The sequence below is a fragment of the Gadus morhua genome, chromosome 13 (genome assembly GCF_902167405.1).
Source record: "Gadus morhua chromosome 13, gadMor3.0, whole genome shotgun sequence".
Taxonomy (NCBI): Eukaryota; Metazoa; Chordata; class Actinopteri; order Gadiformes; family Gadidae; genus Gadus; species Gadus morhua.
Window position 1 is genome coordinate 8,546,064 of NC_044060.1, and position 15,165 is coordinate 8,561,228.

Genomic DNA, 15,165 nt, shown 5'->3' on the forward strand with positions numbered 1-15,165 from the left:
GGTTTGACTTCAGGCATTGTTTCCTTTTCTCTCTCTCTCTCTCTCTCTCTCTCTCTCTCTCTCGCTCTCTCTCTCTCTCTCTCTCTCGCTCTCTCTCTCCCTCTCTCTCTCACGCCCAACCTCCTGCTGTGGCCATCGCTGCCGCCAGACTGGCTATGACTCACACACACACACACACACACACACACAAACACACACACACACGCACACATGCATACACACTCCAACACACACAAAGGTCAAATTTGTGTGAACCCCAGTCAGCGTTTGACTGCGATGGACCATAGCAATGCACGGTTCCACAACTCTCCTGTGAGTCTTTGTGTTCGTCTTTCCAATCTCCTATTCTGGGAAGAACATATTGTACAGTCATTACAGTCCTTCAACTATGACCCTGGCGGAGGTATCAGCAGGGCTTACAGATCGCTTATGCTTGCTAAAGTTGCTACTTTACTGAGCTAAATAGTATATTCATCAACAAACAATGTTTAAAAAATCGATTAAATATTCTAATATTGATCGTTGATAAATATAACGTTTTGGCCTATGTTTGGTCAAAACTTGGTCAAAAAAGTTTGGTCAGAACGATCAGTGTTTAAGAAAAATATTAAGTCTACTTCTATTACATCATTCTATTCGAATGAGATATTACATTCCTCTTATGTGATTCACTTTGACCACCTGCGTCTCATCCTGTCTCACAACTTTACGGCCCTGGCCTCATCAGAGGCGACCGTGTGCTTGATAACGCCTCCCGTTCCCTTAGCGATTAACCCCTGGTGCACGGGATTAATGTCCCGGCTCCCGGTGTGCAAGATAGGGGTGGCAGAGGGGCAACCTTGTGTATCTGTGGGTACCGGCGCTATCATTAAGCTCCACTATATCCTTGGGTTGCTCGGTTATGGAAGAAATCTTAATCCCGATTATTTGGGTCAATAAATAATCACGATTATTCAAACAATTATTTTTGAGTTTGAAAAAGTTATGCATTTATCAAGCATTCCTCTCCAAAAAAGCACTTTGTAACTAGAACTTCGAAATTTGCCATTAAAAAAATATACAAAAATGTCAAAATGGAAAATAATGTACAAAAATGTAGCTGTGTTATTTCCTTAAACCATTTAATTCATAAAACCAATATACTTAAAATATATATGTAATAATAATTATCGTTAAACTCGAAACCCTAAGTCAAAATTCGAAATCGATAAAAAAATTGAATAATTGCACAGCCCTACTCTATCCATGTGTTCCCGTGAGGCGCTCATGAGTACAGAGGTCCTTTCGCCTAACGGCCTCCGATCCCCCAGGTGAGGAAGACTCTGGACGCCACCATGCAGACCCTGCAGGACATGCTGACGGTGGAGGACTTCGACGTGTCCGAGGCCTTCCAGCACAGCCAGTCCACCGAGTCGGTGAAGTCGGCCTCCTCCGACTCGTCCATGAGCAAGGCCAACGTGGCCAAGAGGCGCGCCAACCAGCAGGAGACGGAGGGCTTCTACTTCACGGTGAGACTCGCTCTTCGGCCAGTTCACCCAGTCAGAGCGATCAGAGACACGGTCGGTTCGTCGCGCAGTCACCTTCCTGTGTGTGCCGACGCCCTGTTTCCTGTTTCCCTTGCAGAAGTACAAAGAGTATCTGAACGGCAGCAACCTCATCGTGAAGCTGCAGGCCAAACACGACCTTCTGAAGCAGACCCTCGGAGAAGGTGAGAGCGAGTCTGATTTCCCCTGGTGAGCGAGGGGGGGGGGGGCAGACCGCGTGGCTGCTGGCGGCGGCTGTAGTCCGTACTTTGGTTTGATTTCGGATTGTGATCTGAGGGATCTTGTATTGGCTGCTCGTCACACAAAGCCACCTCATTTGAGAGATAACTTTTTTCACAATGTCATGACACATGACGTTTTCTCACACATGCGTGTGTCATCGCGTGGTCCGTGGTCGTTCACGCATGCATACACTACATGTTATTAAAGTTCAAAATCATGCAAAAACATCGACAGGGCCCGAGGAGTAGTGATGACTGGGAGAAAGTATAGTTTTGTGTCCTCTTTTACACACCATGCCACAGTCATCAACCCATTCACACACGCACACACACACACTCTGAAGACGCACACACACACACACAACACTGTCCCCAGTGATGTACGAAGTACAGTGAGTTGTTTATGAGCTCAATGAGCCGAGCCTAAAGTGATGAAAATCATTGTACTGTATAAATCAAACCCACTTAACCAACCCAGCACACACACACACACACACACACACACACACACACACACACACACACACACACACCAATGCGGTTTCTAGGGGCGACCGCTGAATGGCCGCTGCCTGGCACTGAGTCAAAGGCAGTCATGGGCGCTCGCACCACCGAGCAGGTCTGAATAGACGTCCCGTTTCCTCCCTCACACCCGGCATATTTTTACCCCGTTCTCCATCTGCCGCCCCACAATAACCCCCTATACCCCTCCCCCCCCACACTCACACACACACACACACACACACACACACACACACACACACACACACACACACACACACTACTCCCTGTACAGTCCTGTTCCCGCCCCCTGCCCCGACCACGCCGCACCCCCGGCCCCATTGTCAGACGGCCGTTGACTAATCTCTCTCCCTCTCTCTCCTCTGCCTTCCCTTCTCTTCCCTCTCCTTTCAGGGGAGAGGCCGGACTATGGAACAACAAGGTAAGCCGCCCTGCGAGCATGGAGTCAATAGAGCGGGCAGCGGGCGGCGGGCAGCAGGGGCGTGGCGTCCCCGGGGATGACGATCACCGACGCCCCGAGCGAGCGCGTCGCCGCGAGGCTGGCGCTATCGTTTCTCCCCCCCCCCCCCCCCCCCCCCTCCGTCCCTCCGTCACGCGGCATCTCTCCGACGAGATGATGACAATTATCGTTTGTTTATGTCGCATGGTCCGAACGTCGCGATCTGTAGTATCTAACGAATCGATTGTGTTCTCAGCCTGTGAATCCCCCGAGATAAGAGCTGACTGCCGTGCTAATGTGTGTGGAAAAAAAGAGGTGTGTTTTTATTCACAGAAATATATCAACCGGACGTCATTCGACGGTATCATGTCAATGTCTTGTTGTAGGATTCGAAATGTAAGCTCAATATGTGATGCATTTATGATGTGATCAGATTTCAGTGTACAAACCTTCCCCCCCCCCCCCCCCCTCCCCTACCGTCTCACCAGGAGCCCCTTCACACCCCTTAACCCACTCCGAGCCCGGCGGTTTAGGCCCAGCGCTCTTAGGTGTAAGATGTTTAACGGCAATATGGAGACCCTCATTCAGGTATTGCCCCTCCCACCCCCCCCCCCCCCCCCCCTGCCCATCTTCCTTCCCTGGGAATGTTTTCGGAGCTGAGCCTCTTTCCTGGGCAATCTGGGGATCCGTGTTCTTATCCAACATGAGAGCACGCACAAACGCACACCCACACACACACACACACACACACACACACACACACGCACACACCTCTTCCCTTCTTACCCCAGTTCACATCTTTATTTATTTTGAATTGTTCCTCTGGTGGAACCGTCTGTTGTCTCAGTCTGGGGTCTTTCAGAGAACATACACACTGTTCTCTTTTTCTTCTCTTGGAAGCAAATAAAACAACAAAAACAGCCCTCCCCCTCCCCCCCCCCCCTCCCCCCGCCTCCAGAACAGTGCATCCAAGCTGGGCGTTGGTCTGCTTTCAACCGTCTCCCTTCACGCTGTCTCAGCCTCCAGTCATCAGCCTGCGTCTGGCTGAGCAAACAAACGAGAGCAGCGCACAAGCACTGTGAAGTGGGATCAAACGGAGAGAGAGAGAGAGAGAGAGAGAGAGAGAGAGAGAGAGACGTGTGGATGAGGCTGGAAGCTACTCACAGAGATCAATAACATGAGGCTCTCTCTGTGGGGTCCAACAGTCACAGGCCTTTGGTTGTGGGGGGCTGGAACGGTCCTCACCTCTCCACCCCACCTGCCCCTGTCTCTGCTGCTGCCTCGACTGCCTGGTGGTTTGGGGCTGTTCTCTCTCTAATACCGGGGCTTGTCTTTATTTTCGTCTAACCTGTTTTGGTTCTTGCCTCTCTTCCTGTTTGTCTCCCTATCCCCCTGTCTGTCTCTCCTCTCTGTCTGTGACACCGCCCCAGGGGGAGAAGGAATGTCCGAGCCAGGAGCCAGGTACTCTCTCTCTCTCTCTCTGATTGGTTAAGCAGTAGGGTGGGGGCGTGCTGGGAATAGCATTCTTTACTTGTACGTCTGTCTGGCTCCTCTCAGGGCTCTGTCTGGACTCTGTCTGGGCTTTATTCGGCCACACTATCATTCAGACGTGCATTAACCGTATTGATGTGCCTTATTTTGTGCACACATTTATCAAATTAGTATTCACTTCATTGATATTTTGCTACAATATGTATTGTTAACGGTTCATCAATCAGTGGATAAAGTGGTCTGCCGGCGTTGACGATGTCTCCGTGGATCATGTGTCACACACATTTAACTCATGTTACAGTGTCGTTGTTTCGGCACCCTCTGATCAACTGAGGCGATACAGCTTCTGACGGTCGCTCTTGTCACCCGGTGTTCAGGAGACAGGGCAGGCCATACCTGCAGTGGTGGAGAGCTGCGTGAGATACATCAACCTGTACGGTAGGCTACTGCTGAGGTCCCGTCCCGCGCACTGACTCCGTTCATCTGCTGTCTCTTGTCTCCTCTTGCTGTTCTCGCTGTTGTTCTCGCAGTTTGGTGCATTCCCCTTTGATGTGTGTGTGTGTGTGTGTGTGTGTGTGTGTGTGTGTGTGTGTGTGTGTGTGTGTGTGTGTGTGTGTGTGTGTATGTATGTGCGTGCATGTAATGATGGTGTGTGTGTGTGTCTGTATGTGCGCATATATGTGTGGATGTAGTTTATGCTTGTGCATGCATGGGCGGACGTTGCGTATGTGCACATCCGTAAATGCGGTATGTGCGTGCATGTGTGGATGTAGAACGTGCGTGTGCATGTGTGGATGTAGAATATGGGTGTGCATGTGTGGATGTAGTATGTGCTTGTGCATGTGTGGATGTAGTATGTGTGTGTGCATGCCTGTGCGGATGTAGTGTGGGTGTACATGTATGTAGTATGTTGGTGTGTACAGGGCGGGCGTGAATGTAGAGTGTGTGTGCACATGTGCATGCAGTATGTGCGTGGCATGTGCGGATGTATAATGTGCGTGTGCGTGCATGTGAAGATATAGCGTGCGTCAGCCCCTATGCGTGTGTGTCTCTCTCTCCATGTTTCATGCCCTGCCTCTCTTCTGCAGGTCTGCAGCAGCAGGGAATTTTCCGTGTTCCAGGATCCCACGTCGAAGTCAATGACATTAAAAATTCATTTGAGCGAGGTCAGTCCCTGAACACCGGGCCCATCTCCCCTTGATCTCCTCTAAACTAGATTGTGTCCACAACAGCACAAGCCACGCTCCCTCCTGGAGAAATAAACAGCCGTCACATGACCGCCGTAATGGACCCCAATGTGATTTACGCCAAATGTGCAGCTCATCGTATCGTACTCTCCGATTAATAGTGAGCCTTTGAAACGCAAACACAAAGTTTCTGTTTTCTGTTTTCTGTTGTTATTTTTTGGTGACATTTAGTTATTGACAACACGTGTCACCTCTATTCTAATTGGGTCCCGAGAGCCACGCCCCCCTCCTATCTTCCTCCTGCAGATGCTGCTAAGCTCCCCAAAGCTCCACAATAGGATGCAAACTGTTGTCCTCACATTAAATGGCCAACATTTTACTGTGGCGCTACTGTGGTTACCGCAGCAACAGCATTGGAGCCGTGCAAATCAGCAAACGCTTCTCATTCAACCTCTCTCTTTTGATGCTGACTGATGAAAATAGAAGCATGTAAAAAGATTTTGGCAAACAGTCTTGTGACACGTGGGCCAAGATTCAAGTTTTTTGCAATTCAGCTGTTTTGCACTCGGCGTGTAGATCACCGGCTCCTTCAAAGGCCTGAACACCGCAGCACTGTAGGTGCAGGTGCAGGTGTAGGTCTAGGTGTAGGTCTAGGTGTAGGTGTAGGTGTAAGTTGGCAGCCCTGTGTACCACTGACCTTGTGGGGCGGTTTCAGGAGAGGACCCCCTGGTGGACGATCAGAGCGACCACGACATCAACTCAGTGGCCGGGGTCCTGAAGCTGTACTTCAGGGGTCTCGAGAACCCCCTGTTCCCCAAAGAGCTGTTCCTCGAATTCATCTCCACAACCAGTGAGTGAAGCCGAACACAACGCTGTTATCTGATCCGCCCAGCTGGGATCATTCCCTCCTTTTCTACCTCGACTGTATTCATGCATTTATTTTCAGTAATTCTATACTTTATCCAAAGTTACCCAGATTTTTAAGATGCATTGAGATCTCTCTCTCTCTCTCTCTCTCTCTCTCTCTCTCTCTCTCTCTCTCTCTCTCTCTCTCTCTCTCTCTCTCTCTCTCTCTCTCTCTCTCTCTCTCTCTCTCTCTCTCTCTCTCTCTCTCTCTCTCTCTCTCTCTCTGTCATTCCCTATGTCTCTCTCTCGTTCAGAGCTGGAGTCGGGTGCGGAGCGGGCGCGCCACCTCCAGAAGCTGGTGGTGACCCTCTCGCGTCCCGCCATCATCGTGATGAGATACCTGTTTGCGTTCCTGAACCAGTAAGCGCTCTCTCTTTTCCACCGTCACCCTGAAACCCCCTCCCCAGAATCCCTCTCGTGGTGGAACAGTAACACCTCACCGAGCCGCCCTCTGCGCCAGCGCTAAGCCACCAGGGGCCTTGATCTACAGTGATTTGAGAACAGCTAGGCGTTGCTAGGGGCGTTGTCAGGCACGACGCGAAGCCAACTACACCCCGGTCTCAAGTCGCTCGTTGCCTATTATAAAACGGTGGCTATAGACGACCCAGTGAGGTCGTAAACAAGACAACATAAATGGTGATCCTGTATTTAAAACAATTTTCTTCCAGCAAGCGATATATAGTTCCTCAAGACTGCAAAAAGAATGGTTGCTAAGCAACACAGGCCAGCATACTTTGTGGTGCCGCATTTATCCTCAAAATCTGTTGTTATGTGGTCACAGGTGTGGTCACTATTTATTGCACTTATGCTGTACTTTAACGAGCAAACCAGAATTAGGGAATGGAACTATCCATTTATTACGTGTGGCTGGTAGCTCTTTACACTAAGGGTGTACAAATGAATCGTTAAAACCATGTTGTTCACTTATGGTGTTCTTGTAAGCCCTAACTCTAGCCCTAACCCTAACCCCTTTGCTGATTCTATTTCTGCTATTAATGATGCTTGTTACTGCATTAATAGAATAGAATAGAATAATGTAATGTAATTCTCTTTATTGTCATTGCACATAGTACAGCGAAATTGAAATGTCATCAAGACTGCGATTCACAACCACAAAATATATAATCACTCATTAACTCAAGAAGGTTCATGGCTTCTTTTACCCTGAAATAAAGTGTCATGCTTCCCCCCCCCCCCCCCCCCCGCCCACAGCCTGTCCCAATACAGCGACGAGAACATGATGGACCCCTACAACATCGCCACCTGCTTCGGGCCCACCCTGATGCCCATCCCCGACGACCAGGACCCCGTGGGCTGCCAGGCGCACGTCAACGAGGTCATCAAGACCATCCTCATCCACCACGAGGCCATCTTCCCCGGGCACCAGGAGCTGGAGGGGCCCGTCTACGAGAAGTGCATGGCCGAGGTGGAGGAGTACTGGTGAGTTAGCCAGGGTATACCCATGCTGCCTTGCGCGTGATTTCATTTCGCGCTGCTAGGCAGCATGGGTTCCATGGATCCATGGAACAAATCACAGAACGGGGAGGGACGGCAAGACGATGACGACGTCTATTCGACGCACACATCGTCTTCTTCCTCATCGAATTTCTGTCACTCTACATACGTCATCTGGTATAATTGATACGATTGACTATGAGCTACGTACAGACTCATATGAGAGACATTCGTAGCGCCCAATAAACGGCTCCGGGCAATCGTAAACCACGCCTCAAATACGAGAAAATGAATGTGTGGTTCCCAGACCTCATCTCAATGTGGATTGAGATGAGGTCTGGCATAAGCCGGCTACTGGTGAAAGGCTGTGGTCCTGGGGGGTTGAGGAGGACTAGTGAGAGGCTGTGGTCCTGGGGGCTGGAGGAGGAATGGTGAAATCGAAAAAAATCCAATGCCGATTATTTTTTGAGTTTGAAAACGCAATGCATTTATTCAGCATTTCTCTCAAAAAACATTAAAATAGGAAATTATGTTGAAATATGTATCCAACTGTTATGCAATTTCTATTAACCATTTAATGAATAAAATAAATATAATATATATATCATATATATATATTCGTTTGGTGATCGTATGACACAGAAATTCAAAATCGCGTGAGTGAGTGTCAATGGTCATGGGTGAGTGATTCGGCATGACCACTGTCTAGTCAAGATCCCGCCACTCTATAGTCTATTTAGTAGAGGCTTTTAGCCGCAGTATCCTGCTCATTAGTGACCAGACCTATTTGGGCCTGTCTCACTGATGATGTGACCAGCCAAAGGCCCCTGGATCTGGATCAATAAGGTGCTCACTTATCTTATCGGATCTTATGTCTTTAAGGAGCAGGTATGGATTAGGGCATCTCGATCAGGGATGACCCTCGGTAGACTGTGAGACATTTGGGCTCAGAATCTCTATCTCTTCTCTCTCTCTCTCTCTCTCTCTCTCTCTCTCTCTCTCTCTCTCTCTCTCTCTCTCTCTCTCTCTCTCTCTCTCTCTCTCTCTCTCCCTCTCTCTCTCTCTCTCTCTCTCTCTCTCTCTCTCTCTCTCTCTCTCTCTCTCTCTCTCTCTCTCTCTGTCTCTCTCTCTCTCTCTCTCTCTCTCTCTCTCTCTCTCTCTCTCTCTCTCTCTCTCTCTCTCTCTCTGTCTCTCTCTCTCTCTCTCTCTCTCTCTCTCTCTCTCTCTCTCTCTCTCTCTCTCTCTCTCTCTCTCTCTCTCTCTCTCTGTCTCTCCCTCTCTCTCTTTGTCTCTCTCTCTCTCTCTCTCTCTCTCTCTCTCTCTCTCTCTCTCTCTCTCTCTCTCTCTGTCTCTCCCTCTCTCTCTTTGTCTCTCTCTCTGTCTCTCCCTCTCTCTCTTTGTCTCTCTCTCTGTCTCTCTCTCTCTCTCTCTCTCTCTCTCTCTCTCTCTCTCTCTCTCTCTCTCTCTCTCTCTCTCTCTCTCTCTCTCTCTCTCTCTCTCTCTCTCTCTCTCTCTCACTCTCTCTCTCTCTCTCTCTCTCTCTCTCTCTCTCTCTTTGTCTCTCTCTCTCTCTCTCTCTCTCTCTCTCTCTCTCTCTCTCTCTCTCTCTCTCTCTCTCTCTCTCTCTCTCTCTCTCTCTCTAAACGCTTCTTCCTCACCCATTTCCTGTGTGTTTTGTGTGTGTTTCAGCGAGAGCCCTCACAGTGAGCCCGGGGCGCTGGACGAGGTAGACAACGGCACCGGGCCCAACAGCAGTGATGAAGGTGAGGGGGGGATCCTCGCGGGTCTGGCAAAAGGGGTGAATGGGAAGCAACGCTGACTGTCGGAGAAAGATTCAGGCTCACCCTCTGAACAAGCGTTAAGTTGAGGTTTAATTAAACAAGAGTTACTAAACACTGAAGATGACAAACCCATAGGTCTGCAAATTACGAAGGGGAAGATACACCGGTTATAAAGGAATAGGGGGTAGGCAGGCAGACAATATGTATTGTTTGTCCATATAAGGGCGTCACGAAAGAAGATAGCTCGCTGCTGGGTGCATCTTTGAGTCTTGCTATCTTAGGTCAACATAAACATGGCCAGAGGCTTCACCTGCTGCAACAGATCCTCCCTAGCTAGGACATTGGTATGAGGGGTGAACTAGGATCCTGTAGCAGAACCTTTAGTCAGTTATCGCGAGTTAATTGGTATGCAAATACTAATATTAGTGTTGCGTACGTCCCAACTGACGTGTAGAACAGAAATTGGAAATTTACTGAGGACGATTTAAGTCCTATCATCTCTTCCACACTGAACTGAGCTCCAATATGGGTAACAATTTACAATGAGGGTACACTAGTTGAACCCTTCATTTCCATTAGTTAACGCAGTAATAAGCATTACCGTGTAGCTTTACATCGGTGCCAGGGGTAGAGTGTGAGCCTGTGTTTTCGTCCTCGCAGAGCTGGAGCAGAGCGAGGCCATCGCCAAGTTCGACTACGTGGGCCGCAGTCCCCGCGAGCTGTCCTTCAAGAAGGGCGCGTCCCTCCTGCTGTACCACCGGGCCTCCCAGGACTGGTGGGAGGGCCGGCACAACGGCGTGGACGGCCTGATACCTCACCAGTACATCGTGGTGCAGGACCTGTAGGCGCCACTCTCCTCCTTCTAAGCCCACAGCTTGGGTTCATTCATCGTGTTGTCCGATGTCTGACTGGATAGGATGATGGAGAAAATGTGTTTTGTGTAGCGGGTGCTGTTGAGTTTATGAATGAACAGGTTCAGTTGCTACGACTCTACTACTAATAATTGTATCATACTACTTCTTTGGTAATTATTACTTTTTAAAGATGAAAACAATGCCAGTTAGATCAGCGGTTACCTATGCACAGATCTCATGTAGATTAAATTACAAATTTCTCCTACGGGGGATTAATAAAGTTGTATCTTATCTTATCTTATCTTATTAGGATTAAAAAAGAATCTTTTGATAGTGAGATAACTGTCAAGAATAACAGAATGGTCTTTAATATCTTAAAGACTAAATGCATATATGTTTTAATATATGTTAGAACTAAATCGAGGTGGAAGAAACAAAGCTGCTCGGTGTCACATTGGACAGTCATCTGTCATGGTCTACTCACATAAACAACATAACCAAGAAAATAGGGAGGGGGTCGACTATCGATAATCAGGAGATGTGCAGGGTTCTTAACATCAACCTCTGTGGTCCAGGTTATCCAGCCACTGGTTCTGTCCCATCTTGACTATTGCCCTGCTGTGTGGTCGGAAAAAAAAGAACTTGAGAAAACTACAGCTAGTCCAAAATAGAGCGGAGCGCCTGGCACTTCAGTGTGGAAATGGGTCTAATATTTTACATATGCATAAATGCCTATCTTGGCTCATGGTAGAACAAAGACTGCTAGCTGGTCTGACTTTATTTTTTAGGAGCATTTGTGTTAGCAACAAACCTTATTGTTTGTTACAAATTAATTCATTACACCAGTAAGACATAACTAGTCTACCAGGCAGGTGGTAATGGTACGTTTTACAGTGCCCATGCCTAAATCTAATGCAATGAAACAAACTGTTATGTACAGAGCTATGTCAATATGGAACTCTTTACCTCACATAATCATAGACGTTAAGGATTGAATACACTTTAAAAAACAGCTCAAAATCCATTTTAATAATTTACAAGTTAGTTTATTTAGACTTGTCAATATTGGTCATTGTGTGCAGATTATGTAATGTTATTGGAGTGGTGCTGTGAAACATCATACTTGCTACTTCACACGCAATTTTACCTATGTATGATGTCTTTCTTTACCCTCTCTATTATGTAATATTTGTACATTGTTTTTGTTTTTTAATTTTTTCTGTTATCTGTTCTCTTATCTTCTTTATCCTGTTTTCTTGTATTGTTGATTTATTATATGTTTGTCTTGTTAAAAGTGGACCCCAGGAAGAGTAGCTGTTGCCAAGTGTAATGGCTAATGGGGATTCTAATAAACTAAACCAAACTGTTAGGGGGACCAGACAAGTCTTAAATGAAGGTTGTTAAGGAGCCTATTAATGATTCATTAGATGAGAGATCCTGAAGCTAAGGATAGACCCGGCTTTCTTCATTTACCCTCCTAGTTCTTCATAGGTGTGTGTGTGTGTGTGTGTGTGTGTGTGTGTGTGTGTGTGTGTGTGTGTGTGTGTGTGTGTGTGTGTGTGTTTGTGTGTGTGTGTGTGTGTGTCTGCAGGGACGACGCCTTCTCAGACAGCGCCACGCACCGATCCGACGGCGAGCCCGGCGGCGCTCATCACCATGACGACCTGAGACCTGCACCCAGGGGCGACCACACGCCCGAGCATCGCTACGAAGCCGCGCAGGGAAGGTACGAACCTACGGTCCTACGAACTGAGACAGTCCGATTCAAAATCCACCAAAAAAAAACACAACAATCAAACGTTTTTCAACTCCTCCCCCCCCCCCCCCTCCCCCCCTTAGGGTGAGGGTGCGCTCAGACGGGGGCGCGGCCGCCACCCCTCGCCACCGGGGCGGGTCCGAGCACCACCACACCCCCCCGCGGGCCTTGGACCCCCACCCCCCCCGGGTGCTCCCGCGCCCCTGCAGCCCCCTGAAGATGGGGGTCCCACGGGGCCTCACGGAGAGCCCCGAGAAGCGCCGGCTGGCCACCTTCGGGGGCGCCGGGGGCCCGGGCCACCCCGACCGCAAGGCGCTCTACGACAGCCACTCCCAGCGGTCCTCTCAGAGGTCCTCGCCGAGCGCCACGCGCCACGGCAGCCTGGGGGACCACAAGGCGCTGGAGGCGGAGGCACTGGCCGAGGTGAGGGCGTCACGTGAAGCCGTACGTCCTGCGTCATGTGACGGTGTTCTGCGACATGTGACCGTGAATGTTCCGCCTCATGTGTGTGTGTTCTGCTTCATGTGAAGGCTAGCGAGGTTGTCGTTAAAGAGCGGAGTGTGTCCAGGGTGATGTTTCCACCACGTGGAGCCAGCGCAGACTCAAAGTGGAGTCGTTAGGGTTAGATTACGCAACGGGCCAAAGAGTTTCTTCTGCTTTTTTACTTTTCCATTCGGAAATAAACGCTGAGCACGAGCGTTTGGGCGGGTTGAGAGCAGGGCTCACCGCAAAGAAATAACCAAACGTTTTCTACTGACGTTGAATAGATTGTTATGCTACTTCACTTAATCTTTTGTAATTGTTGAAAGTTGCTGAATTTGGTGGATTAATAATGCATAGCAAGGAATTGCAATATCAGGTCATCAACATATTGACATTATTTAGTGCAATGTTTCGTTATCGTTATGTTATATTATTAGAGTGACGAGTTACTCTCTCACCAAAGAAGCAGGTTTACAGTATTGTACAGTACTGTATTGTACAATACTGTTTTGTAAAGTACTGTATTGTACAGTACTGTATTGTACAGTACTGTTTTGTTAAGTACTGTATTGTACAGTACTGTATTGTACAGATCTGTATTGTACAGTACTGTACTGTACAGCGGATGACCCTTGACTCCTTTTCTAAACATCTCCCTCCTCCCCCAGGACATCGAGAAGACCATGAACACGGCTCTCCATGAGCTGCGGGAGCTGGAGCGCCAGAACGTGGCCAAGCACGCTCCGGACGTGGTGCTGGACACCCTGGAGCCCATGAAGCACCCGCGGGGGCCCGAGGCCCCAAGCAGCCCCCTGCACACCATGGTGATCCGGGACCCCGACGCGGTCCAGCGCCGCAGCAGCAGCAGCAGCTCCTCCTCCGAGACCACCATGAGCACCTTCAAACCTGCGCTGTCGGCACGGCGACCCAGCGCGCCCCTGAGGCCCCCCCCGGTGCGACCGGTGCGGCCGGCCCCCGTGCTGGTCCCGGGGCCCCACCGCTCCAGCAGCTCCAGCTCCTCCGGCCTGGGGAGTCCGGGCATCTCCTCGTCGGATCGGGTGTTCCCCAAGGCGCCGTCCCCGTCCCCCTCCACCTCTTCGTCCTCGTCGGACAAGCAGAGGGAGTGAGGCGTGTGTCTAGGGGCCAGGGTTCTAGGGGCGGTCCAGGGGCCCCCCCATGTACGCTGCGGAGCCGAGGTTGTGAGGAGAACCACACCCTTCCCCTCTGTTCCCTCTCCCTGTGATCACCAGCCAACACGATGTGTAACACCTCGCTGGTGCCCGGGAACACACACACACACACACACACATACACACACACACACACACACACACACACACACACACACTGGTACAAATGGGTAATCATTTAGTGTTGTCGATGGGGATGGACTATAGGAGGACGCCAAGTAAGTGGACTATCAGTGACTTTTAAGCACAAAGGATGAGAATATGATCATTTAGACATTTTCAAGACTACCTTGGGCCATGCTGGATGGAAACAGGACTATCTGGAAAAGTACTTTATTATTATTACTGTGTTACGTTTAGCCGGCCAAAACATCTCATTTAAACATAGTAGTCGTACCTCGCGGCGGCGTGCGCAGACACGCTAGGCCCGGGCATCTCAGCACTATCTTAATCCACCTATCTTACCATCTTTAGATAATATATATTACCTCAAGAAACATTTAGCACTTGCTCTTATCATTAAAAAAAAAAAGACTAATGCACATATAAACTATAGGCAATCGTGCAGCGTTGGTAAATTCTGTGTTTTCTGCATTTTGATCAAGTTGTACTCTTAAAGATTTATAGCACATCAGAGATTCAGTGGAACCTGGCTAGGTAGAGCCCAGTCAGGATGGGGGCCGTTCATGTGGGGACTGTTTACTATTGCTGTTGTGTCATATAGCCTAAGGATAATCCTCTTCTTTCAAGTGTAATAGGCACGTTTAACTGGAAAGAAGCGTACTGTTAAAGGTTACTTATATTGTACAAATAACACTGTGCCATAGGAACAGGATATATTATGGTCTATAGCGTGTGTAGCGCGTTTGGTACTCCTCGCACAAACATTAACAAAACAAGAATAAATGCAAAGAATCTGCAGTGTGTTTTTCTCTCTCCTTCTGTATTGCCTATTTATCTTGAATAAACAATTAGCATATTGATTGAACACCAAGAAACAAAGACCCTTATAAAAAGGGAACACCGTTAAATACAATTTACCTCAACATTAAAAAATGCATGAAACCACCCACGTACATTTTAATAGGGGCTCGGTGGTGTGGAGTTTGTGTTACAATGACTCGCATGAGAATAGTAATGAAAGCATTCAGAATCTGTTCCATACCGCCTCCTAGTGGACTGATACTTACTCAGCAAGCACTGCGAATGACCTTCTAGGGCCCCCTAGTGGCCATAATACTACAACGCGTTGTTGTTGTATCTTGTTGGTACAATACAGGTCGACTTTTTTATTAATTCGTTACGATAATTGTAGAAAAAATGTAAAATGTGGGAA

The 15,165-nt window shown here is 48.7% G+C and overlaps 1 protein-coding gene across 2 annotated transcripts in view; it reads left to right on the forward strand.

Annotated features, from left to right (window-relative positions):
* Positions 1-14,750, forward strand: part of LOC115556778 (SLIT-ROBO Rho GTPase-activating protein 3) — a 31,393-nt gene extending 16,643 nt beyond the window's left edge. For both annotated transcript variants that reach the window (XM_030374087.1, XM_030374088.1), the window contains 14 exons: positions 1,311-1,508; positions 1,624-1,708; positions 2,681-2,708; positions 4,157-4,187; positions 4,595-4,655; positions 5,306-5,383; positions 6,120-6,254; positions 6,565-6,670; positions 7,523-7,750; positions 9,455-9,528; positions 10,207-10,387; positions 11,992-12,126; positions 12,240-12,579; positions 13,308-14,750. In XM_030374087.1, the coding sequence (XP_030229947.1) occupies positions 1,311-1,508; positions 1,624-1,708; positions 2,681-2,708; positions 4,157-4,187; positions 4,595-4,655; positions 5,306-5,383; positions 6,120-6,254; positions 6,565-6,670; positions 7,523-7,750; positions 9,455-9,528; positions 10,207-10,387; positions 11,992-12,126; positions 12,240-12,579; positions 13,308-13,766 (2,139 nt within the window). In that variant the 3' untranslated portion in view covers positions 13,767-14,750. The remainder of the gene's footprint in view (positions 1-1,310; positions 1,509-1,623; positions 1,709-2,680; positions 2,709-4,156; positions 4,188-4,594; positions 4,656-5,305; positions 5,384-6,119; positions 6,255-6,564; positions 6,671-7,522; positions 7,751-9,454; positions 9,529-10,206; positions 10,388-11,991; positions 12,127-12,239; positions 12,580-13,307) is intronic.
* Positions 14,751-15,165: the final 415 nt, after the last annotated feature.